Consider the following 26,650-nt stretch of genomic DNA (forward strand, 5'->3'; position numbering starts at 1 on the left):
CTCTGGGTCCAGAGACAAGGTCCTTTGGCCTTTCTAGGGTCCTTCTCCCCCAGCCCGTCCCTTAGGGAGTGTCTTAGCCCGTGGCTGATGGGTTTTAAACGAACACGCGGGTGCCTCCTTGACAGACAAGAGCCCCAATTCTCATCTACAAAGCTGGCGTCGTGGTTTTATTTGTGCGTTGTGAGGGCAAAGGTCACCTTCAACTCCTCTTTCCCTGATACGTGCCAGAGTAGAGAGGTATGGGCAGACCACAGCGAGCGGAACCAGGTGTGGGTAGAAGTTGGCACAGGTCCTTAGGGCTGCAGTCCATACGTGTGCATCTTGTTGGAGGAGAGGGCCTGAGGCGGGGGAGGCGGTCTGTGATACATTCTCTAGGGAGCGTGTGCTTTTCCTTCCTCAAAGCGGGTTCCTCTACTTAATGAGCCCTTGTTCTCTCACCAGCGAAGAGAAGAGAGGATCCCGCATGAGAAGGGCTGCCTAGAGCTGCCTGTCTGAAACAGCCCGAGTGCTGTGACATGTGGTGTTGGGTGGGGGGCAGGGTATCCAGTATCAAAACTCCCACTGCCAGAGTCCTGGAAGGGGTCAAGGCCTCAGGTGTCTTCTGCTGACGACACCTCACAGGTTAGTGGTAAAGAGACAGGGTGACCCTCGGTCTAATCTCTAGATCTGGAGGACATCTTTTACTCGGCCCAACGGGAGACATGACCAGAGAGTGTGGCACTCTAGGTCCGATGGAAGTCCCCCCGCTGCCCTCCAGTCTTACTGATGAGCTTTACCTCTGTCACCACAATGTCCCTGCTGACCGCCTTGCACATGTCATACACGGTAAGGGCGGCCATGGCCGCCGAGGTCAGCGCCTCCATCTCTACCCCAGTGGGGCCCCGGGCCCGGCAGGATACCTGGATCAGCACAGCATGGCGAGTGCTGTCTAGCTCCAAGTGTACCTGCACATGGCTCAGGGCCACGTGGTGGCAGAGAGGGATCAGCTGACTCGTTAGCTTGGCTGCCTGGACCCCAGCCAGCTGGGCCACCACCAGAGCATCTCCCTTCTTCAGTTGGTTCTGCTGGACGAGCTTGAAGGCTTTGGGTCCAAGGAGAACCATGGCAGAGGCCACAGCCACCCGCTCTGTCTCTGGCTTCCCACCCACATCTACCATAGTAGCTCGCCCTGCTGAATCCACATGAGTTAGCTGATCTGAGGTCGGCCCTGGGCCTGAGGGGACATCAGGGGCCCGGGACCCTGTGCTAAGGCACTTTGGGTGAGTGTCAGGGTCTGGGTAGGAGCTGTAGTGTCTTTGGGGGGATCCAGACCCCAGGCACTGCTGAGACAGAGGAAGGGCCATAGGGACAGAGTGTCTCTTCCACAAAGTTGCCATCTGGTCGGAAAGACACTGTTTGGCACCTGGATTCCGAACGTGGAGGGGATCCCAGGAGAGAGTGCTCCAACTAGCTGGTGGGGAATCTTGAAGCATCAAAAGTACCCCTGAAAAGCAAGAAGGGAAAAGAGACTGAGCCCCCAGAGCGGTCCCTTCTCCGCCTCTTCTCCTGCCCGCTTCCTGCCTGCCCCACCATGTTCACACTGGGAGGAAAAGGAAGGGCAAAGGCAGACAGAGGAGGAACCGCCCAGTTTCGGTTTATGCTCCGCAGGAGTGGTGGAGCCGATCACTTCCAGCTCCCTGTGCTTCTGAACCTTGTCCCAAAGCTTTCCTGTGATGTACCTAAGGCCTGAAGGATCAAATAGCTTTTAATCGCCATTCATTTTCCTAAATCTAGCTAGGTCTCACCCTGGATCACCATCCACGGGCATTTTCGCCTTGATTCTTCTGGTGGAGAAGGAACAGCAATCATGTCATTGGCTGGCAGGACACCAAGCACAGGGCTCATCTACTTAAACAATGCCGAGTCCCTACGAGGATACCAAGTCAGATTGGTTCCCATGTCCGGGGAACCTTGGGGATGCTGCAGACTGCTGTTTCCCAAAGAACAGATAGAAAACCATGTCTGCATCATGACCAGCAGCACACAGGAGTGGATACGGCCACTGTGGTCCTACCAACTCAGAACCAATAGGACCTCTAAGTGGTTCTCAGGCTCATGGGGGTCAGAGAGGCCCTGGCCCAGGCAACTCTTGTTTTATGAAAACCAGGCCAGTCTAGTCACGCCAGGCGTTTCAGTTAAGAGAATCCGTATGGAGTTTATGGCTTCCCTAAGGTCTCCTTTTCTGGCATACTCGGAGCCTCACGCTCGTCTGTCAGAGGGAAGGCCATCGAGGCGTCCCTATTCCTGGCTGTGATGCAGAGGCCAGGGCCTGATATCAGGGAAGAGAGACGACTAAGATGCCTTCCCCAGAGGATTGCTTCTTTGACACCTGCCTCTCCTGCTCTGGGTGGCCGCTGTGCCGGGGTGGACATTGGGTTATCTGGCCCTTGGAATTTACTTTGTTCTGGGCCGCTGGGCGATTGGGGCCACTTTGCTCCAAGCTTTAGAGGAATGAACCATTCCCTCCAGGCTTGCCTAGTGTCTTCTCTCTTCCACTGTTCTAATTCAGAAGGGTAGGTGTGACCTGGGGACGGGGGACAGGCTTCATCTGGGGCCATCTGACAGTAGCAGAGCAGCAGTGGCCTTCCTAGATCCTCAGGGACCAACTCCGTTCCGCAGCACAGGACCCCACCTGGAGCTTTAGGAAGCGGTGTCTTCACTTGCAGAAGCACCCTGTAGTTCAGATGTGCCCTGTGCGTACAGTCTCTGGGCTTACGGAACTGGCAAGTTCAAATCCCACGCGTTCAGAGAGCTGCCTCAACTCATGCTTGAGACAACCGGGGGAAACACACACATGCACACGGGGCAAAGAGGGGACACGAGTGTCCTATTGGGAGATCCCACAGCTGAGGAGCCGTTTGAACCAGGAACTCCACTCTCCAGAAAGAGCTAACTCGGTGAGCATCAGGCCTGCCCTGACTTCCAGAGAGGGGGTTTCTGCCATCTACAGTTTGAAGATAGAGGGGTTGCTGTGGGCAGGGAATGGAAGGTTTAGGAAAAAGTGAAGGAAGAAATTAAAAAAAAATGAAGACTATTAAGGGGCAGATCAGGGATTGACTCACAGAGGGGGTCCACCCCACTCCACAGGACCCCCCAAATGACAAGGGTGAGTGGTTACGTACTGATAGGTCACCCACCGATGAGGATCATGGGCCGGTTCTTCATCTGGGCAATATTGAACATGCCTGGCATTAGAGAGGGAGGGGCGGGGAGGAGAGACAAGAGTGAAACACATGGGCGGATAAATGTGCCCCCCCCCAGAAGTCCTGTGCATAGCCACAGGCATCCTGTCAATAGCCCTCACATGCATCGGCCCAAAGCCACCAGTCTGGAAATGCCCAGGGACCTGGTATTCCCTCCTCTCCCAAAGACAAAGCATAGGACTCCAGGGAGCATCATCTCTCAGCATGATAAAATAGTCCTGGAGAATTTGGGGGTCCCCTGTGCTGCCGGTGGTATGTCAGTCTCCTCTAAGAAGAACCACCACCATCATGTCCAAGTCCAAAGTTCCAATGGAAATGGACAGAGGATAGACCTACACTCAGGGCGGGCAGACTTGGCCCAGGCTCGCTTTATCCTTCCAACCCCACCTTCAAGTTTCCTCCCACTGACCCTGGCCCTCCAACTCCCTACCCCCAACCTCCAAGCTTCCTCCCACTGACCCGGGCCCTCCAGCCCCCCACTTCAAGCTTCCTCCCACTGAAACTCCCCACCCCCTCCAGCTCTCCACCCCCTCAAGCTTCCTCCCACTGACCCCGGCCCTCCAACCCCCCACTCATGCTTCTTCCCACGACCCCGGCCCTCCACGCCCCCTTCAAGCTTCCTCCCACTAACCCGGCCCTCCCATGGACCCCTCACTCCCCGCCCACCTCCTTCAAGCTTTCCTCCCACGGACCCCGCCCACTCCTGGCCAGCCCTTACCTGCGTGCTGCCTCTTCTTCCTACCCACTGCGACCCCAATGATTCTCAGCAGCTCCTCCTCAGAGGCCCCTGCCCGCAGGTGGTCCCGCAGTGACACCTCAGAGTTCCCGAAGAGGCAGACCTGTTGTGGATGAGAACTTGCCACCTTGTTCCAGAGCCTCCGCCTCTAGCTTCTAAGCTGCCAGCCCCACCAGGCTGTGCCCATACCTCCCACAGCAGGATCGGACTTGAGGCGCGACCCGGGGCCATGAGGGACAGAAGAGACTACATGGAGGGGCCAGAGAGGCTGGACAAGCAAGGGGCAAACTCATATTCCTTTAAGACTGTACAGTTTTTTGTTGAGATTTAAAAGATGCAAAGGGACAACGTAAGAATCCAGGGCTGCTGTTGTCCTCTGAGATACCTGATGGGGAGGTAACACGTGAGAGGGGACCCCAGCAAGGGGAGCTGAGTCTCCTGGAGGTGGTTCACCCATCTTGTTTCCCATCAGCCCTTCCCGGCCCGGTTCAGGATGGACACGACTGCCTGCAGCTGCCCCGACTTGGTCCCTGCTTGGAAGCTAAGCTAAGGTCCCTGCTGAAGACTGCTGAAATGACAGCTTTGGGGTTTTTGTTTGTTTTGGAGACAGAGACTCATTTTTAAGCTTCAGCTACGTAGTCCAAGGTGGCCTGGAACTGACCGTGACCCTCTTCCACCTGACTCCCAAGTGCTGGGATTACAGGTGAGCCATCGCCCCTAGCATCACAGATGACATCCTGTGTCCCCTCAGTCTTGACTCAGTCAGCATCGATGGGGATGGAAATAGGATGGGGCAATGGTAGCTTTGAAAACCACCACCCACTCTGCCACACAGCCTTCTATGTGTCAGCTGTGCGCTGAGACACAGAAGGATGTTTGAAAAGACGGGGAGGACAAAGCTCTGGAGAAGTCAGGGCTCTCAGAAGCTTCAGTTTTCCTCAGCATGCTGGGCACTCCCCATTCCTATACCACCGGGCCGATTCCTCTCCACCCTTCACTGACAACACAAGGTGGAGTTCTCCATAGACTTCTCCTGTGGGCTTCCCTGTGCTGTCTTCTGCCTGGGAGATCAGGAGGGAGGAAGAGAAGCCCTGGCTTTCCTCCCTGTTCCCTCATCTCTGGCAGCTGTTTCCCTCTTCCCTTCAAGGCTGCAGTCTCACTGGACCCCAGTGACATCACTTCCTCCATCTCCCACGGAGGTGGGGCAAGCTGTTGGGTGTTGCCCCTCAGAATCCCTCGATGTCTTAACTGGAACTCTCACTCTAAATTAGCTTCCCGTTCTCTTTAGATACCTGTCTTACTCTTCCCACAGCGACCTCCATGGAGAGCATTTCTGGCTCCAGCCCAGGAAGGTCCCCATCTTCACCAACCCAGAGTACAGTTCTTCCTGTATTCAAATGGGCTAACCTCAAACCCGTAGCTTCAACCACAATCATAAAGAGGTCCCTGGCCCAGCAGCCACCTGACACCCCTCTCCTCTACACACACAACCAAGCTCTTTTTTTTGTCCCATATTTTCTCTTTTGTGTATGTGTCTGTTTCTTGTACATAGGTACATGTTCATGTGTGCGTGTGTGCATGTAAGCACATGCATGGAGGACAAAGGTCATCATCATGTATCTTCCTTAATCTCCTTGCACCTTAGTGTTTGAGAGAGGGTCTTTACTGACCTGGATTTCGCTAACTTGGCCTGGCCTGACTGGCTGTGAGCTCCAGAGATTCTCATCCCCACCTTCTTGGCACTAGGACTGCAAGCATGCGGCCATGCTTGGCTTTTTGCATGGGAGTTGGGAGGTCCAAATCTGGGTCCCTGTGACTGCAGAGCCATCTCCCCAGCACAACCTCGCATCGTCACCCCCACATACCTATGTGTCTTTATCATTGCTCAATGGCCTTTTACTGAGTTTATGTTCAAATCCAATGAAGACCAGATCATGTCTCCCTCATGTTGAGAGACGTCACTTTGCTCCCTACAGTCAGAAGATAGTTCTGAATCACAGCTCTCAACAGTGAGGACCCCCAGGTCTGATTTCAACCGTGTGAGTCCAGATCCCAGCCTCTCCTCATGGTTTCTGGGGTCCTCAAGGCCCATCATCCTCACTGCCAGCACAGACACACATGGGACAAAGGGCCACTTTGCTTGTGCCTACAGCTCTTTGACTTTGGTGATGAGTTCTCATGGCCTTGAGGAAGTGTGTGCCTTCCCACAGACACAGGTCCAGACACAGAACATGGCAATCAGCTGAGTACTGGGTGCTGGGCTCAGAGCTGAGCCCCTGGCTGGGAGGAAGAGGCTAGCCATGATGACACAACAGCTAACAATTGTTCTGGTCTCCATCTGCCAGCACTCCGTGCTGGCGATGACTCCTGAGAGACCAAAGAATGAAGGATTGAAGGAACAAGGGGAACACACACACACACACACACACACACACACACACACACACACACACACACAGATTCATTTTGGTCTCTCCCACGTTTTCATGCCCTGACCACTGCTCGCCCCCTGTAATAAGAGTGCTCAGGTGAAACGTGAGAGGACTGGGTAGCGGGGAGTCCTTGGGCTGGGAGGAGGCAGGGATGCCCACCTTGAGGTTCCCATCAGCTGTGATGCGAAGCCGGTTGCAGGTCCCGCAGAAATGCTCTGACATGGACGTGATGAAGCTGATCTGTCCCTGGAAGCCCGGGATCTTAAAGGCCTAGGGGGAGAAGGGCAGTGGGAGAGTCAGGGTGCGCTGCCCCTCACTCCCAAGATCCCCTTTGCCTCTGTCAGGACCCTACTCCTCAGCCCCCTTCCATGTGCTGGGTGACTCCTGAGCCTCTGCCTTTGCCTGGCTCGCTCTGGAGAAAGGTTGCCATGGATACAGGTGTCTGTGGATGGGAGGCCCTTGTGGAGCTGGGGGACAGGGTTTACCTGCAGAAACATGGCCTCTGGTGTTGCTTAGTCCTACCCATCCACATCGAGGCTGCTGTTTCAAGCAACCAGGGCATTGCTGAACACCTACACTCTGACCTCACAGCAGCCCCACCAAACCCACCAACTCTGACGGCGGCAGGACCACCCCCAACCTTGGCAGTGCTAGAGTCCTCCTCTGGCAGCTTCTCCAGCCCTGGCCACCGCTGTCGGATGGCGTCCAGCATCTCCTTGTAGCTGACCATCTTCTTGAAGTTCCACTTGTTGCCTGTATTTAGTTGCAGGTGGCAGGGGAAGCTTTTGAACCAGAGATGAAGGGGACCCTGCCCAAGGATCAAATCACATCCAGACTTGGCTCCGGAATGTTCCACACCAGCCCTCCCACCACCCCAGGTATCAGCCCAGCCCTGAGGCCCAGCCACCCCTTCCCTCCCCACCAAACCCCTTGCCACTCACCGTCAAACGGCATGTACTCAATGAAGCGCACGTCCAAGGGAAGGCCCTCTGTCAGGGCTACGAAGTCCAGAAGCTCGTCTTCATTCAGGCCTCGCATCACCACACAGTTCACCTGGCCAAAGACAACTGGGCAGTGAGAGCTGTCTGCTCTCCGCTTCCATGAGGATGAGCTCAGGGGGGGTGGGGCACCCGGTCGGGACCCAGCCCCTGCCTCTTGACACCCAGTACTCCCACAGCTGGGGTATTCCACAGGGGAAAAGACACTGCTTTTCTCTACACCCAAGCGGGGAGGAGTAGGCTAGATGTAAATTGGAAAGAAGCAGTGGCCATGTCTGATGGCCAGGTGTCACGGACCCAAGGTCAGGAAGGAAGGCAGGAGTCAGCAGGAGTCACAGCCCTTACCTTCACAGGTTTGTAACCCAGCTCGATGGCTTTGTGGATACCCTCCATGACTTTGTGGAAGCCTGCGGAGAGGGAGAAGCAAGGATTCAGGGATCCCCTTCTCCAGGGAATGGCCAGAGCCATGTGGAACAAGTTTCTCTCAGGAGCCAGACGGCAAACATCTCGGGCTACACAAGCCAAGACGCAGCTCCCAGATTCTAGGTGGGTACATGACACAAACCTTGTTTTTACTAAATTCCAATCTTTTACTAAACAGCAATAAAGTTTTTATTCTTATTATCACTGAGTTTTGCTGGGATGCAGGCATGTGTACACGTTCGTGTATTTGTGGGGTGTGAGTGAACACAAGGCAGCTCTGCAAAGCTGTCAACCTTCTTTATTTCATTTTATGTATATGGTTGTTTGACCTGCATGCATGTCTGTGCACCACAAGGTCATGTGGCACTCAGGAAGGTCAGAAGAGGGCACCAGGTCCCCGGAATCAGAGTTTCTTTATTCACGAACTCACCAGACCCTGGTGGGGCTTTATCACGTGGGACAGAGAAATGGCTGTTTTCTCGGGGATACACAGTTGCTTAACTGAGGTTCACAGATCATGCTCCCAGTGATTAATGATTACAAATGTTATCTATAAAACACACTCCTGGCTCCAAGGCCTGAATGTGGCCTGTCAGCTTAGCCACGATCTGGCTGAGTCTGCCCAGTCTGCATGGGGGGAAACTGAGGCCCCGCTGCTGTCTTCGCACTCGACCTTGCAGGATGTAGGCATCTCTCCCACTGGCTTGTTCTCCACACCTGCTCCCTCAGAGGCAGGTAAAGGCCGGAGCCTCAGGGGGAGCCTCTGAGGAGACCCTGAGGAGACCCTGACGTCAGCTGTGTCCCTGGGGTGGAGCTTGTACTAAGGAAGGAGTCAGGAGAGGAGAGAACGACACCGGAGATGGGGCTGTCTGACGTGACCCTTCCACTTCCCACTTCAGCGCTCTTGCTCTCTGTTCATGGCCCCCTCAGAGGAAGTGCCCTAGATCCAAGCTCTCTGTGCCCCCGGCCAGCAGACTCTTATCTTCACAGCCTCCATCTTGCATGAGGTAGGCACCGCGCCTTCCTTGCTCTCTGAGTTTTCTCCCTCCCATCGAGACATCAGCAAAGGCTGTCCTACATGGTTTTATGTTTTGTTCCAGCAACCTGCAGGGTTCAGACGCAGCATGAGAACCTACGTTTGATCCCTGGGTTGTGTACGGAGCTGGACGGGATGGCATGTTTGCAGTCCCAACCCCAGGGGGTGGAGAGGCAAAGTCGGGGCTCACCGGCCAACCAGCCTAGTCTCTCCCAGTGTATCCCAGATCCCAGCAAGAGACTCTCTCAGAAAGTTCCTGATGAGGAATAACAGCTGAGGATGTCCATTGGCCTCCACCTGCACCCACAAATACATAAATACAAACATGCCCCCCAAATAAAATATAAGTATATAAATTCATAGAAACTGTATTACTTTACTACACTTGGAATCTTGTCTTGGATACTGCAGCCCTCTCCAGAGAAAGGAGCCCTTCCAGAGCTTAGTCAGCTGCTGGAAGGGTAAAAGCAGGAAGCTGCACCCTGGGGCAGGGAAGGAACAAGGCAGTGGTTCGGCTGGTATTGACCCTGCTCAAAAGAAAGGGGTGGACAGCAACTTTCCTAGCCCGACTCGTACCTTTCAGAACCCTCAGTGATGGACAGCCCACACCCCAAAAATCAGAGCAGAGTGCCCATGGTTACTGAGAAGCCAGACTCTGACCTAAGGAGACCAGAGAGGGCATCGGGCTGGCTCTGCCATCACAGGATCCCTGAAGCCAGCACATGGGAGACACATGTGAGAATATTTGAAGCAGGGTGAGAGGAAAAGAGGCTTATGTCTAGATGGCACAGGAGCCCTGTGTACTCTGGGCCTGACACCTCAGGGCGATCATTTCCGCACCATCTGGCCCACTTGTCCCCAGGCAACAACTTGGCCTTGGTATGTATTCCTTACTGAGTGCCCACCCATAAGCCAGATACCAGGAGGAAGTGACGCCCCTCAGAACCCCCCTTCCCACCCCACCCCCATAGAAACACACTGAGCCCTGTCAGATCCCTGAGGGGAGAACCACACTTCAGCCAACCTGTGATCACCTTTTCTGCGGACAATGAACTCAAACTTGGCAGGAACCAGGGTGTCCAGGCTGACGTTCACAGCACTGAGCCCAGCCTGCTGAAGTGAGGGTAGCAGCCGGGCTAGGTTGATGCCGTTGGTGGTAACGCCAATGGTTCTCAGCCCTTCTAGCTGATGAAGTCTGGCTGGAGAGACAAGAGGGGCTACATTAAGAGTGTCCCAGGAGAAGAACAGGAAGCCTTACTCCAAGGGGACAGTTTGCAGAGAGGCAGTCTGCAGCCTCATGCAAACCAGGCTGGGCTTTGGTGTCTATGGAGAGCGGAAATGGAAACCAGGATAAGGGAGTGGCTGGGGAGATGGCTCAGCTGCTAAGACCACGTGCTTCTCTGGCAGAAAAGCCAGGCTCAGCTTCCAGCGTCCAAAGAGCAGCTTATAACCAACCATCTGTTGCTCTAGATCTGGGAGTGCAGGAGGGAGGGGTGCCGAAGGACTCTTTTGACCTCACCAGGAACCAGGCACACATGTGGCACACATACATATATACAGGCAGAACACTGTAAAGTAAACAACAAACAAACAAACAAACAAACAAACAGGATAAAGATAACCGACAGCTGTAGCACTGGATGCTCTCCCCAGGCTGGGTGCTCTAAGGAGGTTACCTCAGGAAAGCCACGGAACAGAGACTGTTCCTCACTTAGTAGACAAGGAAGGAAAGAGGCTTCAGGAGATTAAGGGAATTTCTTAAACTCCGAAGTTAATAAGCACAGTTGAGGGGCTGGAGACAGAAGGCTAGAGGTTGATGATAGGGGTCTTTCCCAACCACTCTCCACTTGGTTCTTTGGAAGAGGACATCTCTCTGAACCTGGAGGTCACTGGTGTGGTTGGACTGGCTGGCGGCAAGCTCCACAGATCCTCCTGCCCCTGCCCACAGTCAGCACTGCTATAACGTGAGCATACACCACCATTTTTCACATGGGTGATGGGATATGTATAAACTCAGGTCCTCATGCTCACACAGTAGGCATTTTACTGACTAAGCCATCTTCCAGCCCCTGGAACAAAAGGAATCTTAAAGGACTACCCACAAAAGATCGGAGGAAAGGAAACAGTGAGGGTGAAAATGCCCTATCTGGTCATTCAGATCCAATAATGTCTGGGAAAGATGCACCGTGGTCTATGGTCTGATGTTCAATGTCTCTGAAAGGCCTGCGGGTAAAGAATTGGTCCCGGGGTGGTGCTATCGGGAGGGAGTGGGGCCACAAGAGGTGGAACCTACGGAGAGGTCCTTAGGTCATGGCTAGGTCATGGCCGGGGAGGGGGATGGTTAAGAAAGGACAAGGGCTCTGAGAATCCTCAATCTGTTGCTGGTTTAAGACTGACTCAGATGTACACACTCCAGTCTTCACCACAGTCAGAATCCATGAGGCCCACCTGACCATGAGTATCCAGAGCCTTTCTCTCTATAAAACCAGTTGCTAAGGGGATTTGACTATAGTAACACAGAGTTAGTAACACAGAGTTAGTACAGTGTCAAATGGTCAGGGTGGCTACTTTCAATCAATGACGAGATTGCAGTTAGATTTTTAAAAATAACTGTAACTATTTTCCTATAATAAACAAGTTTTCTTTTACAATGTAGATGTCCTAATTAGGGCTACTATCCCAGAAGACTCTAGATTGTGTTAAGCTGACAAAAAAAAAAAAAAGCCACAAACAAAACCTGATCAGCATAATGATACTTATAATAGATAAAAATAATAAAAATATTAATGTCATGAAATAAAATTCTAGGATAAAGCAGCTTTACTTCTCAAGCCTGCATGATGACATCTGGGTGGGGTTAAAGGGCAGAAATGGCACAAGTTTCAAAGTCAATGAAAAGAAAGAAGTGATTTTCAGAGTATAGCACATTTCACTTCAAAACTACACATATTCGTTCTTTATAAAACATCACATGGGAATCAACTAATTCAGGTTTGGCTGAGCCCTTGTAAACTGGCTGAGCTTAATTACAAAGGCTGCATCTTTAATCTGCCCAGAGAAATCCTGAAAATGATTAGATAATCACGAGTGATATGGGTGGACACAGGGGTCAGAGTCAGAAGAAAATCAAGCAGCTCTCCTAAGAGAAAACAAGGAAGAAAATCTAAAACCAGAGGGCAGTTTAAGCTGGGTGACGATGCATGCACTAGAGGATCAGAAGAGTTTGAGGCCAGACTTTGTCTAAAACAAGAAAGTTACACACTACACACACACACACACACACACACACACACACACACACACACATACACACACACACATACACACACACACATACACACACACATCACACACATACCACACATACCACACACATACACACACACCACACATACACATCAAACACATACACATACACCACACACACACCACACATACACATCAAACACATACACACACCACACACACATCACACATACACATCAAACACATACACACACACCACACACACATCACACATACACACACCACACATACACACACACTCATGCGTGCGTATAAAGTCATACACACACACACATATATGTACACTATAATATACATATTTGCATGCGTGTGAATATATGTGTATCTTAAAGTGCCATTAGACTTCTTAAAAACAATGCTGGTCCTAACAAGACAACTGTATGACATTGTTAACATATATTAATGTTTTAAATTGGCAAAGAGACGGGTAATACCCAGATGATAGAGATCATAAGGAGAAAAATGGTAACGGAGAGAACAAATATTAAACAAATAATGGACTTCTAGAAGTTCACCCGAGCTTCTGAGAAGTGTTTTTTATGTGAGGGAAATTACACCAAATGCCAACAAGACACACAAGGAAGACGCTGCTCAAGGTATATGTAGTACGTTTTTAAAATTCAAGGAAACCAGATACAAAGGGAACACTAAGAACTTTCAGAAAAGTAGATGGGTTGCCTCAAAGAAGCAGGAAACAAACAATGTGGGACTGGACTCCCTGACATCAGCGGGACAACGAAACCACAAAGAGACAGATGTCCCTAACACAGTGCAGGAACGATCCTCAAAATCAGATGCTGTGTGTTGGGTTTGGAGAGACAGCTCAGTGGCTGAGAGCGCGGACGGCTCTTTCCTGAGGACTAGAGTCCGGTCCCCAGCACCCACAGCAGGTGGCTCACAAGCTCCTGTGACTCCAGCTCAGGGGATCTGATGCCCTCTTCCGGTCTCCTTGGACACAGCACTCATGGGCACAGGACCCCCACCCACCATATACAGAATAAAAACCACTTAAAACAAAGCAAAAGTAAACAGTGGCAGCCCGTATTTAGTTCACAGTCTGCACCTTGCCAGGTCTGAGGGGGAAGAGGCTCTGGAAGGGACACAAGGAGGCAGAGTGGCCGAGACCTGGCTGGGTTGAGAAAATCTGAGCAGGGATGCAGCAGAGGGCAAGTTACAAGCTCCTGGTGGCAAAGGGAATGCTATGGCCAGAGAGGAAGGAAGGGCAGAGAGGTGACGAGCAGGAGCTTGGTCACAGGGCCTCGTGGTGAGGACTCTGAACTCAATGTCATAGCGAGCCACTGATTCGGCATCTAGTAGCCGAGACCTTGGAAGAGGTGAAGCTCTCCCTAGCCACCATCCCTCACCAAAACAATAAATGGCAGCCATCTTAAGAGGGCGTTGGGGGACTCGATGTCTGCATGAGCGACAGCTGTCAGAGAAGCAGCAGTTAGCAATGGAGTCCTGCTGGAGGAGACAGATGAAAAGAGCAAACGGTCCGTGTCCAACTCACCCACGATGTCCACCACATCTGGTCGGATGAGAGGTTCCCCACCAGTGAGACGGATTTTGTCCACACCTTCCTTCACGAAGAGGCGGGCAAGGGTCAGGATCTCCTCTGTGGTCAGTAGGTCAGCTTTGGGGGTCAGGGACACACCCTCCTCAGGCATGCAATACCGACCTGAGAAAATAACAGGGACGAAGAGGTAGGAGACAGGTGTGGCAGGTAGGTGCGGATGTCCCACCCCTCAACAGATAACAGCCGACCTGAACCCTATCTGAATGGTACACAGTCATTTCTCACCTCCCTGTAATCTGGCCTTACATCAGGGAGCTGAGGGTTTGGGTTAAAGATGATAAATTAGGCCAAGCAGAGTCTGGCTCAGGGCAGGGGAATGTCTGAGGCACTGGCTGCTTCAGTCTGAGGGTGTCCAGGGCAGACTGACCTGGAAAGGCCAGGGCCTCGGCCTGTGTCTGACAGCACAGCCCATGCTCAGCCAGTCTCGCTGTGTTGCCTCTTCTGCTCAAGCCATGAGACGAAGAAAACGATCTGGCTTGCTGAAAGCCACTGCCCTGTTACTACAGTGTCCCCAGGTCCATCCTATGCAAAGGTTTGCACCAGGTTGGAGAATCTAGAGGCTCTTTGTTGAGACGAAGGAGCAGATTAAGATTAAGAGATGAGCGGTGGGGTTGGGGGTAGGGGCGCCATCTCCCACCATCACTCTCTGTCTTTATCAAGAGTCAAGCAGGATCTGCTAGCCTCAAGGGCATGTCCACCCCTGTTGATGGGCCCTATGTGGCCCCAGACAGCTAACAGCATGGCCCAACACAAAATCACAAAAATCACAAAAAAACACGGTGAGGCGTTTTGCAATTCTGTGTGTGTTCATGTGCATGTGCAGATGTGTAGGCCAAAGGTCAACCTGGAGTCTCTTCCTCAATCACTCCCCATCTTGTATTAGGAGACAAGGTCTTCCTTTTTCAATCAGGCATCTGCTGACTCAGCTAAGATAGCCAGCCAATGAAGGGGTCCATCTACCTCTGCCTTCCCGGCACTGGGATTATGAGAGAGCACCCCCATGCCCTGCCTTTTTAAAAAACAAAACATGGATTCCGAAAATTGAAATTGGTGTCTCATACTTGCACGGCAAGCATTTCCCGACCCAGCCACCTCCTGGCCACCCTGCAGTTGCGTGTGTGTGTGTGATTTTGTTTCTGTTTGGGTAAACACTTACCGAATACACATGTGCTTACTTACTCAATACTTGTGAAATACAGTGGGAGGGACAGAGGGGGGCGGACGAGGAGAGAGCAGGTGAGGATAACAGGGAAGGGAGTAGGGCGGGAAGGAAGGAAGGAAGGAAGGAAGGAAGGGAGGGAGGGAGGGAGGGAGGGAGGAAGGAAGCAAGGGAGGAAGGGCCACACTGCAAGTCTCCAGCAGTGGATACCCCGAGAGCACCCCTGGGACAGCACAGTGAGTTGTGTGTGTCAGTGTGGGTGGTCCTGGTCCAACATAGGACTGGGGAACCTCATGGCCATGGCTATATTTATTATCCTCTGCAATGCCCACACATTCTCCCCACCCCGATACCCACACCCTTGGCTGTGCTGGACTTGGGAAAGAGCTCTAAAGCGGGAAAATGACCCCAGACCTATTCTTAACCCTAAACCTGTTCACAACTATTTCCAACTATAATTTCAAGGAGACCCTAGCTTCCATAATCTGAATGCTGACTTCAGCCCTGCATGGCCACTACAGGCTGGCCAGACTGCCAATGGGGTGAGGTGAGTGGGAAGGAGGGAAAGGCAGACTGGGATTGACTTCCGATGTCACTTCAGTGGCCCAGAGATGGCCCAGGAGGAGACTCACATCGGAGGTTGCACTTCTCTGTGAGAGAGATCCGTAGGTAACTGTGCTGCCGGCCAAAGCTGTCGGTGAGGAAGGCGGAGAAGGGAGCTGCATGTTCCTGGAGGAACTGGAGCCTCATGGACAGCCCCTGCAAGGACAGGGACAGGAAGGAGCATGAGCTCTTGCTACTGACTCTGATAGATTGGCAAAATGGCCCAGGTGTGGTGAGCTGAGGTAGCCCAGAGATGAGCTGTCTCTCCCTCACCTCACAGCACCCCCAGCCCTTCCAGCTACCCACAGTAACTGGTACTGTTTCTCTCACTGACTGAAGGAAAGTTCTACCCACCAAGAATGCAGACAACTTCCTGACAGGATTTAGCCCAAGCCAGGTGTATTCAAGCTGGAGGTGAGAGTGCGTGGGAACCCAAGATTTTTTTTATGCATTCCTTACCCAGTGCCAAAAGGAAGGATTAGTCAGCCATTGTGTGGCCTAGGGGAAGACTGGTGTAGGCTTCAAGAGCTGGGCTACCTAGGAGACAGGTTTGGGGCAGAATGGCACCTTCTTGTCCATTCACAGCTATAGGGAATCTAGTTCTGAGTAAGTCACTTCAGGTTCTAGTTCTTCCTGGCCGAGGGGTGCTCCTCTCTCTAATTTAATATGTGGTTGTGCAAAGACAGGGAGGAGCCCAAATAAATCCAGGAATTGGGAGTGAGGACCAAGAAACATGACTCAGCAGAAACCAGAGAGCGAGCCTAGCCCAGGATAATTAAGGGACTGGCCATTAGCCCGACCCTCCAACACACACCCTTCCCTCCCAGCTGGCCAAGCACATTTACCACATGGATACAGGAAGTCCCACCCCTGACTCTTTCCCCTCCCCCATCTCATGACCTCCTTCCACCCCACCCCACTTCCTACAATCTCCTGGAGGTGGAGGGGAGCCCTCTCCCATCCGAGGATGCTGACCATAGTATGTCAAACCACTGTGTAACATATAGGCCTGCACAGAATCAGCTCCAGGCCGGTCCCTGCCAAATGGCCTAACCGTGTACCAGGTTCTCAATACTGGCACCAGATTTACCACCGAGCTTCCCAGACAGCTGGGGAGTCTGCCGGCAAGAGTGACTTCCTCTGAGTGCCTGAACTCTGTACTGTGCAGCCAGAGCTGAGGACACTTAAGAGCAGGACAGCCATCCTGGTCGAGGGCAGACTTTGAGGCAGGTAAGCCTGAAATACAAATCTGGTTCTAGCTATGGACCAAGCGCCTGGATCCTTTTAAGTTCCAGGCACGCCCCTGCCTCTGGATGGTGCAACATGATGTTGTCATCTACAAAGTTCATTTGTTTGAGAACGACACAATCTTTTTTTTTTTTAAGCAAACAAAACAACAACCAAAAAAAAACCAAAAAAACAAAAAAACAAAAAAAACCAACCCAGACAAACAAAAACCACCCACCCATGATTTTTAAGTTACAACTTTGTGTTTGGCCTCATTCAAAGCTATCTTTGGGTACAGATGGCGTGTAGGTAGTGCCTGAAGGACAAGGACATTCTAGAGAGACACTGTGTCCCTCGCTGTCTGTCTGAACCGCTGAAACAAGGTGCCCCCGGGGAACTGGAATTTCCCTCATGAGTCTCAAGCTGGGAGAAGGAAAAGACAGTCATATTGGATAAAATTACATTTTGATGCTTTTCACTATAATTTTGATTCATTTGGCTCCTTGAGGACAGTGGCCAAGCCTGGCTTGCTCCAGCTGGGCACGGGCTCTGACATGACATGCACGCTTAGCTTGCTCCTCTACCGAGTGGAAACAAGCCCGTCTCGTTCAACTGAAGGTCCCTTACACACAGTATCAGTAAGTGACCGCCATCTGTGCTGGTTAACCTCATCGAGTTGCCGGGACCTAGAACTGCCTAGGAGACAAGCCCCTCTGGGCAGGCAAGAGCTTATCTAGATTAGACTGATTGAGGTGGGAATTAAAATGCCTGCTTTACAAGCATGAGGACCTGAGTTCAATAACCAGAACCCATTGTTAAAAAGCTAGGGAGAGAAGAACGGGCAGATCCCTGGTGCTCCCTGGTCGGCCAGCCTAGCCAAATCGGCAAGCCCTGGTTACCAATAAAAGACTTTGTCTCAAAAGCCCAGAGGATGGCACCTGACATTGTCTTCTGGCTTTCAAAGACATGGGCACATGCACTTGAACATTCATACCGCACGCACACATGCACGCTGCTCAAACTAATAAGCATTGCCCCAAGCCTTGTTAAATGGCCTTCTCCCCAGTTCCCTGAGAGTGGGGGTCTCTGCATCTGACCAGCATAGTCCACTCTCCTGCCATGTGGATTTCTTTTTTTTTTTTTTTCTTTTTCTTTTTTTTCGGAGCTGGGGACCAAACCCAGGGCCTTGCGCTCGCTAGGCAAGCGCTCTACCGCTGAGCTAAATCCCCAACCCCTGCCATGTGGATTTCAAGGAGCTCAGTAGATTGGAAGCAAAGAGGAAAGACCCTCCCAGCACCATCCTCCCTGCTGCCCCCAGCACTGTCCTCCTAGCTCCCCCTGCACTGTCCTGCCTGCTCCCCCTGCACTGTCCTCTCTACTCTCCCCAGCACTGTCCTCCCTGCTCCCCCTAACACCGTCCTCCCTGCTCCTCCCAGCACCAGTCCCGTGCTTTCTCCTGCACTAATTTCCTGTTTTCACATCCACTTGCAGCGTCTGCTCTTTTCTAGAATGCTGAACATCTAGGTGACTTCATCTTCTCCAGAGTCACCAAGGGTCCTTTATCCCCACCGCAGGCGGTGGGCTCAGGCTTCAGAACTCTTTTCTGCCTTCAGAAAGTCAGAGTAGAGTTGAGAGAAGGAAAGGGCTTACCTGGGCTGAGCTAAATCTGTTCAGGAAGCTGTCTGTCCTACCCCAGCCATGATGGCAGTTCCTCTCCATTTCCCTTGGCACCATGTTAGCTGTCTGCCCATCCTTAGATGGTCCCAAGGCCCCTTTCCACTCTGTACTGCCAGCTCCCACTTAAGATTCACTTGTCTTTCACACCTATACCATGCATGAGGATGCCCAGTGAGCACCCACCATGGCTCTCTGCCTCAGACCACCTGAGCCCTGCAGAGGGCAGGAGAGAGAGTGTCCCTGTAGGAAAGGAAGGGAGGGTGGGATGAACCTCTGCTCCAGCCCACTGGCCGCTCTATAAAGGAGCGGAATACATAATTTCACCTCACCTCTAAGATGCTTTTACAGACCTCATGCCCTATGCACAAGGTGAACCATCTATAGATTGATAGACAGAAAGCCAGGGAAAGTGAGTGCACAGATTAGAAGCCAGATAAAACTAGAGGACCAGAAAAGATAAGCTCACAGGTCTCCTTATGTCTCGCTCCGTCTACTCTCCTCCTAACTCATTAGATGTGCTTCAAGCAGCCAGAACACGTTTGCAGGCTTGGTTGGCAGCACGCACTGAGGACAGCACCAGTGGAAATACTTAGAAAGGCTGAGGGAGCCCTGGTATCCAGGAACTTTCAACTGGTGCAAGACGTCCCAGGTGAGATACTCAGAATGCGATGTCTGAGGCACCATTGACAGAATGATTGCCTGCCCTGGGAGGAGGGGCCCAACAGGACCCAGTGCAGCACCTGAGGGGAGTGATACACTAGGTTCAGGTGAGGACAAGGGGCCATCAGCTAGTCACACTGCACAGGCCCCCTCACAAAAGGCACAAAATCAATTATGAGGAAATTATTATTAAAGATAATTTTTTTTGTTAATATGTTTTTTGAAGAGCTCTCACAGCAGCCTCAGCTACCCTAGCTTTTTTCACTCAATCAAGTACAAAGTTCAAGGGTTTGGAAAGCCCTTTAACAACAAGCCTGTTTTATCTGAGGATCCCAGAGAGGGAGGTCTGAGGAAGTGAGCACTCTGACATAAGCCTGCCTATGTCTTGAGCAAGATGGGAGAGGCAAATGTTGTGAAACTCAGAGTCCGGGGACCTCAAGCTCAGTCCTAGAAGACAGAAGCAGATGGATGGAAACGAAATGGAACAGTTTCCCATGTTTCCCCAACCATGTAGATAAAACAACAAACTTAAGACCTACTGTAACTGGAAACATTCAGAGAGCTGCGATAGAGGACCCTGCCCCACACTGTGAAGCAGGCAGGAACTCCTTAACCCGACCGAAGCTTGGACTTGCTCTGTTCCTCATCAAATAAGGCCAAACCCTCCCAAGAGAAACAAGATAGGTCACGGAGCCCTGCCACTACCGACTGCGTGTGGCACCTGGCTAAACATATTTTTAGTTCTTGTCAAAGAAGCAGGTGTCCAAGGGACACCTGACTGCGCTGACACTCTCCACTTGGGGGGTGAGGAATGTTTAATAGGTTGGGTGGAAGCGAGGGCTAAAACAGCTCACTGGAACCTAACTTTCACTCTCTGGTAGCCCCCCTTTTCCTGCACAGCTACCTATTAGAAGGGGCTCTCCGGGAAAGGGGAGAGCAGGGGAAACTAAGGAGTCCCTCCTGTTGGGGTAGGAGTGGACTCAAGCAACCCATCAGTGAGTATCCAGGGTCCTCCCCGGAAGAAGGCTCCAGGACGGAGGGTGCGTTCTGCACATCAGGGTGACACGCTTGGATCGCCCTCCAGGTAGGTGTGTGCAGGCGGGCGGGGTGGGCTCACCTCCCTGGTAGGTCTCGAGGGCTCCCCGGGGCGGGGCTGCGTCATCGGAGCCCCGGAGCTGCAGCTCCGTACATTAGACCTCAAGAGCTGCCGCAGCATCCGGGACGCAGGCCGCGCCGCCATGAAGTCAGCAAAGGAAGTACCCGGTCTGAAGTGGGCCTCCAGAGCACTCTAGCCCGGGACCTGGCACCGGGTCATTCATAAGGGAGGAGCAGAGGGCGGCGCCCAACCAACCAATCAGCGACGGTCGTGCTCCGCTTGGCCCTCTGGAAGTTGTAGTCCACGCGTTCCGCCCCCTTTCAGGACGGAAACCTGTTTTTGTGCAGAAGTGCCAAGTCTGGGAGAGCTATGCTCTTTTTCTTCAGCTTTGCCTGGTCTTGAATTTAAGCTCTCTTTAGATGCAGAACTTGAAGGGATGGCATACAAACTTTTAGGCAAGTTATACTTAATTTTTCTTTTTGTTATGGAGAGGTGTTGAGACCCTTACACTGGGTCTCAAGGGTGTAGCCCTAGCTGCCCTGGAACTTGCTTTCTGGACCAGGATGGATTCAAATTTACATATAGCCTTCTGCGTCTGCTTCCTGAGAACTGGGATTACTGACATTCAACTCTGGCCCTAATGGGATTTTTTTTTTTTTTTTTACGTTTTAAATTGCTTTTTAATGTGTGAGAGTTTGTCTGTGCACCTTTAAGTGCACCATGATGCAATTGGTGCTCATAGACACCAGCAGGAGACGTCGGATCCCTTAAAACCTGAGTTACAGATGGTTGTGGAATGTATGTTGGTCCTCTGGAAGAGCAGCCAGGCCTCTTAACCATTGAGCCATCTTTCTAGCCCCTTAACTTATTTTTTAAGTTAGCATACAAAATAGCAGGCTACTAATGACATAATCTTAAATATTTCAATACACCAAAATCTCTGGAGGGTGGGGGGGGAGTGGGAAACGCCAGTAAAATATCAATATTCTATTTAAAAATATCAGCTTTACTAATTTACTTCACTTTACCCCACTCCAGCCCCTGCATGTGGGGTAAGTCCCGTTACACGCATACTCTCTACTTGTGTCCCCCCATATGTCAATAGTCTTGGCGTCACCATCCATTAAAGGATATATGAGAAGAAGACACAAAAGAACGGATGACACTCGAATTGTTCCCTATGCACAGAACTCTGAGCTAACCGCCAATACCATGACCCTGGTGTGGATAGAAAGTTCATTTTGCAGTTAAAGAAAAAGTCTCAGAGAGAGGAGGCAATTTCTCCAGAGCGGTGTAGCTGATTAAAGTGTCCAAAGCTTGGAGAAGTGAGGCCCGGTCCTTCCTTCCAGCTCCATGCTCCCAGAAATAAGACTCTGACTCACAAATATATTTACAAACATCTTGGCCATATAGCTAGGCTCTTCTCTGACTAGAGTCATAACTTAAAATAACCCATTTGTTTTGTTCTACATTCTGCCACGTGACTAGTTACCTGTGCTTACGCATGTGTCTATCCGGTCACGTCTTCCCGGCAAATCCCTGTGCCTAGATCTCTCCCAGAATTCCTTCTCCTACCGGATGTCCCACCTCCTTTTTTCTGCCTAAGCCATAGGTTTTTTTAATTGACAGGTGATGCATCCATATAATACACAAGATATTCTCTCTACAAAAGTGAGTCTCGAATCCAGTGTAATCTGGTTCCTGTAACCGATTCTATACGTGACAAGTGCTGGGTGTCACGTGCCTCTTTTTTCTGGAAAGCAGGGAGTCTTGGTCTCAGATTTTGGCGGTCCATTCGCACTCCATAACAGACATATGTCTGTACTAAGATATAGGTATTTCCAGTCAGTCACGGTGACATATACACCTGTCATCTGGCACAAGGGAGGCTGAGTCACCAGAATCTTGTGAGTCCTGACCTGCTTCGCCTGCATAGTGATCTCCCAGCTGGAATGGGCTGCATAGTGAGGAGGGGAGCTATTCTCAAACCTGCTAATCGGTTGTTCTCAAAGCTCTACTGCTATGAAATTGGAAAGGAACAACGACCAGCATAGATAGAGCATCTCTGAGCTGTATTTGGAGTGTAAATATGGCATATAATCTGGAAGAACTGACAGTTCTTAGGTAAGGAAAGAATGACGGGACGTAACTGATTTTTACAAATACAGGCTGGTTATTGGGAAAGCAGGGATGGTTTTAGCCGTATGGCCAGAGAAAACTTTTCCAGATTGTTCCGTACTGTATCAGCTTTGAGTAGCACCATGGGAAAAAAAAACGTGTCAGCTTGAATTAAAGTGGATTTGGTGGGGCATGTCTGTCAAAAGACAGTCTGCAAGAGGCCTGGGGATCCCCTGAGAATGGCTGACGTGCTGTCCGCTGCTAAGCCTATCTCTCCCTGCATTTGTCAGCAGAACTGGGGGCGGGGGAAGAGGGAAACAGAGCCCATTTCTTTGCAGGTGGGAGGCCTGGGAAGCCTTCGAGGGAGCATCTAACCCAGGAGAAGCTTGTTGACATGATAGACTTGAACCAGGAGGAAGAATTCAGAGGCAGACGCCTTGGGGAGCTGGGAAGGCTACACCACACCACTAAAAACAAATTCTGTGGCCACATCTTCTCCAAGAAGAGTCATTGAGGATTCCCACAGAAAGGGACCTCTCATCTTGGTGCTCGGAAAAATCACCTGCCATAGGAAACTTTCACATGCACTGCCATGGGACCTGGGTGACCATCTGTCATCCAGGGGGACCTTAGGTTTGTTGTAGACACGCCCATCTCATGCAGAACCAGCCATGGAGGTCTCAGGTGTGTGTGCCAATCCTGGCGTTTTGAGAATTCCTTCCCCGGGGAGACTCCAAGTCTACTACCCCACTAAGGTTGGTCCTCCTAATGACAAACCAAATAGGAGCCTATCGAACTCAACGTGACAAACAAGTTTGTCGGGCTCGCTTTAGTTACAGAGTATGGGTGAGGGGTTTCTCCACACAGCAGAACATCTGTGTCTGGAAGGAATGATGGCTCCCCCATAGCTGTGTAGAAGGAGCCCTCTTCTCCTAACCTTTTCCAGATTGTATACTCTAGCATCCTCTAGACACCCTAGAGCCACGAGCAGTTAGAACAGAAAGGTTCGCAAATGCCCAGGAGGGAATGCTGGAAATTAAGTGAGGGTCCTGTGGCCCTCGCTGTTCTCTTCTTCAGAATTAATGGCAGTAGTCTCCAGACCTGGTGGTGATGACTCTTACACGCAGGCACACGAGATCTAATGAAGATGGCGGCTGTTTGGCTCGGAGGAGCAAGTTCTATAACTCCTGGTCCCAGAGTCCTGCAGAGTTGATGCTAGAAATCTGCTCTATGTCTTCCCAACAATGGATGACGAATGAGAGGTGCAAATCCTCATGGGAACTCACATTGCCATTGCACCACACAGAGATGCCCGCTGATACCTGTTTTAGCGGGGTTAGGGTGTCCTGTCCTCCACTTGCCTCGCCCTTACTTGACATTTATTTCACTTGAATTCTCCCTGTTCCCTCACTGAGAGGTCAACTCCATGGATTCTCCAGTCTGCTTCCAGGTTTCTGCTTGGGTCCCACCAGTGGAAGGCGCACACGGGGAAGCAGAGAGCTGTGTGCGAGGGAGGAAAGGCCATGTGCATGTTTCCCCGACTTCACTTTCTGACCGCCATACCAGAAGCAGGAAGGCAAAGGACGGCAGCATATAGGATGATTCTACACCTGAACCCTGAGATTGTCTCCACCAAAGCAGCCCTCCCTCGGTTCAGCATCCAATCTAAAATACACCCTTTCCTCGAAGCCTCGGAGACAGTCACAGGTTTGACATGCAAGCATGAAGACCTGAGTTTAGATCCCCCAAATCCCATGTGTTCTGGGTGCACCTAGCAGAGATAGGAGGATCCCTGGGGGGCATACTGGCCAGTCACTGTTGCAGAATCAGGGAACATCAGCTTCATGGGAGGACCCTCTAGAACGCTTGGAGGGAGGTATCCTGAGCCACCGTGTTCCTCTTCACCTGACCCATTGCCCCACCTTTGGAGCTGCAATCCTGTAGTTTCTTAGGCCAAAGTGGGCTATTGTGCCCCTTTCTGCCCTGCGCTCTTACCTTCCCTTCAGAGCTGCCTGCATTCCCACAGCTCTTCTTGGCCCTTGTGCGAGGTGAAAGGAAGAAGTGATGGATAAAACATTTGCTGTGCAAATATAAGGACCAGAGTTTGGATCCCCAGAACCTGTGTAAAAGCAGAACATGTCTGGTGACCACCTGTTATCTTAGCAGTCAAGGAGGCATAGGCCAAGGAGCCCTAGGCAAGCCAGCTAGCTAGGCTAGCCTAAATGGGTGAGCTCTGGGGCTAGCAAGAGACCTTGCCTTAATAAATAAAGGGAGAGCAACCGAAGAAGACACCCGAAGTCAACTTTGGGTTTTCAAATGTGTGCACATATATGTGCATGTGCATTGGCACGTACACAGGTATCCACACACTTGTGAGCACACAGCTATACTTATGCAAGGGAGCATTCATCCATGCATGCACAGCACATATATACTCAAGCAAAAATTTAAATAATAAAAACAAGAATTAGTGACATGATGGACTTGGTGTGTTCAAGGTACTGCTTACTGTATAAGCCTGGTGACCTGAGTTTAATCCCCCAAACCTGTGTAAAAGGGTGAGGAGTTAACCAGGTCCACGGAGTTGGTCTCTGACCACCTCACACACATAGCCTATGCACATGTGTATTATGCATATGCAAAATAATTTAAAATAAATAATAAATACAGAAAAGAGGACAGAAAGCAACAGACCTTGGGCCTCCATACACATGAGCACATGCGTGCCCACACACGCATACACGTGCGCACACACACAGACACACATGCTCAGAGAGAGACTGAGGCAGACAGACGGACACACAGACAGAAGAAAGGAAGAAAATTTCCTTGGACTTCCCAAGACAGCCAAATCCACTTCCTCTAGCCTGATTCCGTGCATCAGTCTGGGTTTGCCGCTGCTGGTTATGTGTGTCTGGAACAATTACTGGATGGAGATAGAAGCACCAGGGTGACACTTCTGGGAAGGCATCTTTGAGCTTTGGCTGCTTCTGTGAGTACTGGCCAGGCTGCAAACACTGCGTACTGAGTTCTCTTCCCTGTGCAGGCAGGAGGGTGCATGAGGGAAGCCAGAGAGGAACTGAGAAGAACCCTGACTTGGCACTAGGATATCTGGTTGCCAGGCCGCATTTGCCACACATTCATGGCTAAGCTTAAGGCCGGTTACTCAACTTCTCTGGCTTCCCCCTGTGTGTCTGAGGGAAACCTGCTTAGCCGTTTACCTTCACTATCTCCTGTGGGTGGGAGCTATGGCTTAAGAAAAAAAGAAAGGAGCTAAACCAAGAGAGACTAAGGAACTGGTCAAAGTTCACATAAATATCAAGTGGCAAAGCTGAGACTCGATCCCAAGGCATTACAGAATCCGGCCTAAAACACCTCAGCCTGGCCCTCATCACACCCTTGCAAATAGTTCTCTTCATAATTTCTTTTCCAGGATCCCTTAGCCTCTCTTCTCACATATAATGGCTAAGAAGAACTCTTTTTAAAAAGACTTATGTTAGTGTGGATGCACACATGCATGCATGCACGCACGCACGTTCGAGCCCTCAAAAGCCAGAAGAGGATGTCAAATCTCCTGGAGCTGGTGTTACAGTTGGTTGTGAGCCACCCTACCTAGGTTCTGGGAACCAAACTGAGGTCCTGTAGAAGAGCAGGAAATGCTCTTAACCGCTGAGTTATCTTTCCAGCCCCACTATCAATAAATTAATCTACTTCACAAATCATTTCCTTAACTACATGTGCCCTAAAACATATTGCAAACCCTAAGTATGGACAGTAAAACAAAAATCAGAATGCCCACATCTGCAATCCTGCAGCCTGGTATTTCCCAGATAGGTCTAAAGTTCACTGCTCACATGTAGGGCAACTTCCCCTCGGGTACATGGTACATGATTAATGACTGGGAGGAACAATGGTAGTATTGGTACACTCGAGAAGAGATAAGTAATCGAGCTTTCTCTTTGAATTGGCCTACAGAGCTTAATCGATGGAAAGAAAAAGAAAGTATGAACTAGCAAGAGATTACCCTTGTTCCTTTCTGGTTTGTGCAGCCGTGGGTCAAAGGGCAGAGGCTATAGAAATCAACCAAGACATGCCTACCCCATTTCCTACCTGAAGCGCAAACTGTTCAGACTCGTTAAGACAACCCAAGCGACCATTTTGATGTGCGTGTAGGCTCCAGGCTCCTTGTCCCACTGTAGTTCCCAGCAGCCTGAGCAGGCTGGTGGCAGAGGCAGAGAGAGTGAGCCATGGGATTGAAGTGAAGTTGGAGGCTCGCCCAGGTACACAGCCTCAAAGGACGGCAGGGCAAAATTCAAATGAAGGATGATAGAGGGCTGGGGTGATGGATGGGGGAGGGTGGG

General features: G+C 51.1%; 1 protein-coding gene and 1 long non-coding RNA gene across 7 annotated transcripts; one reads left to right on the forward strand and one right to left on the reverse strand.

The window, feature by feature from the left end:
- Positions 1-138: 138 nt before the first annotated feature.
- Positions 139-26,544, reverse strand: Mocs1 (molybdenum cofactor synthesis 1). 6 transcript variants are annotated; one of them, XM_039083167.2, is made up of 12 exons: positions 26,400-26,544; positions 24,285-24,408; positions 15,541-15,667; positions 13,684-13,851; positions 9,902-10,066; positions 7,754-7,815; positions 7,352-7,463; positions 7,051-7,163; positions 6,570-6,680; positions 3,961-4,081; positions 3,177-3,224; positions 147-1,483 (listed from the first exon to the last, which is right to left on the reverse strand). In XM_039083167.2, the coding sequence occupies exons 1-12, from the start codon at positions 26,444-26,446 to the stop codon at positions 723-725; spliced, it is 1,959 nt and encodes a 652-aa protein (XP_038939095.1). In that variant the 5' UTR covers positions 26,447-26,544; the 3' UTR covers positions 147-722. The 6 variants fall into 6 exon arrangements, with proteins under 6 accessions (NP_001400697.1, XP_038939095.1, XP_038939096.1 ...); XM_039083169.2 differs by having other exon boundaries at positions 1,396-1,483; positions 3,162-3,224; NM_001413768.1 differs by lacking the exons at positions 24,285-24,408; positions 26,400-26,544 and adding an exon at positions 20,193-20,365 and having other exon boundaries at positions 139-1,483.
- Positions 19,382-24,763, forward strand: LOC134480336 (uncharacterized). The gene is made up of 2 exons (XR_010054705.1): positions 19,382-20,159; positions 22,628-24,763. It is a non-coding gene; the product is annotated as an uncharacterized LOC134480336 (long non-coding RNA).
- Positions 26,545-26,650: the final 106 nt, after the last annotated feature.

The sequence above is a fragment of the Rattus norvegicus genome, chromosome 9 (assembly GCF_036323735.1).
Source record: "Rattus norvegicus strain BN/NHsdMcwi chromosome 9, GRCr8, whole genome shotgun sequence".
Taxonomy (NCBI): Eukaryota; Metazoa; Chordata; class Mammalia; order Rodentia; family Muridae; genus Rattus; species Rattus norvegicus.

Excerpts from the sequence above, each read along its gene's own strand:
- Mocs1 (XM_039083167.2), bottom strand. The coding sequence starts at position 26,446 with ATGGTCGCTTGGGTTGTCTTAACGAGTCTGAACAGTTTGCGCTTCAG. Across the intron at positions 7,816-9,901 it reads GTTCATTGTCCGCAGAAAAG|GCTTCCACAAAGTCATGGAG; the intron begins GTGATCACAGGT and ends CCCTCTCCGCAG. Across the intron at positions 4,082-6,569 it reads CAGCTGATGGGAACCTCAAG|GTCTGCCTCTTCGGGAACTC; the intron begins GTGGGCATCCCT and ends CATCCACAACAG.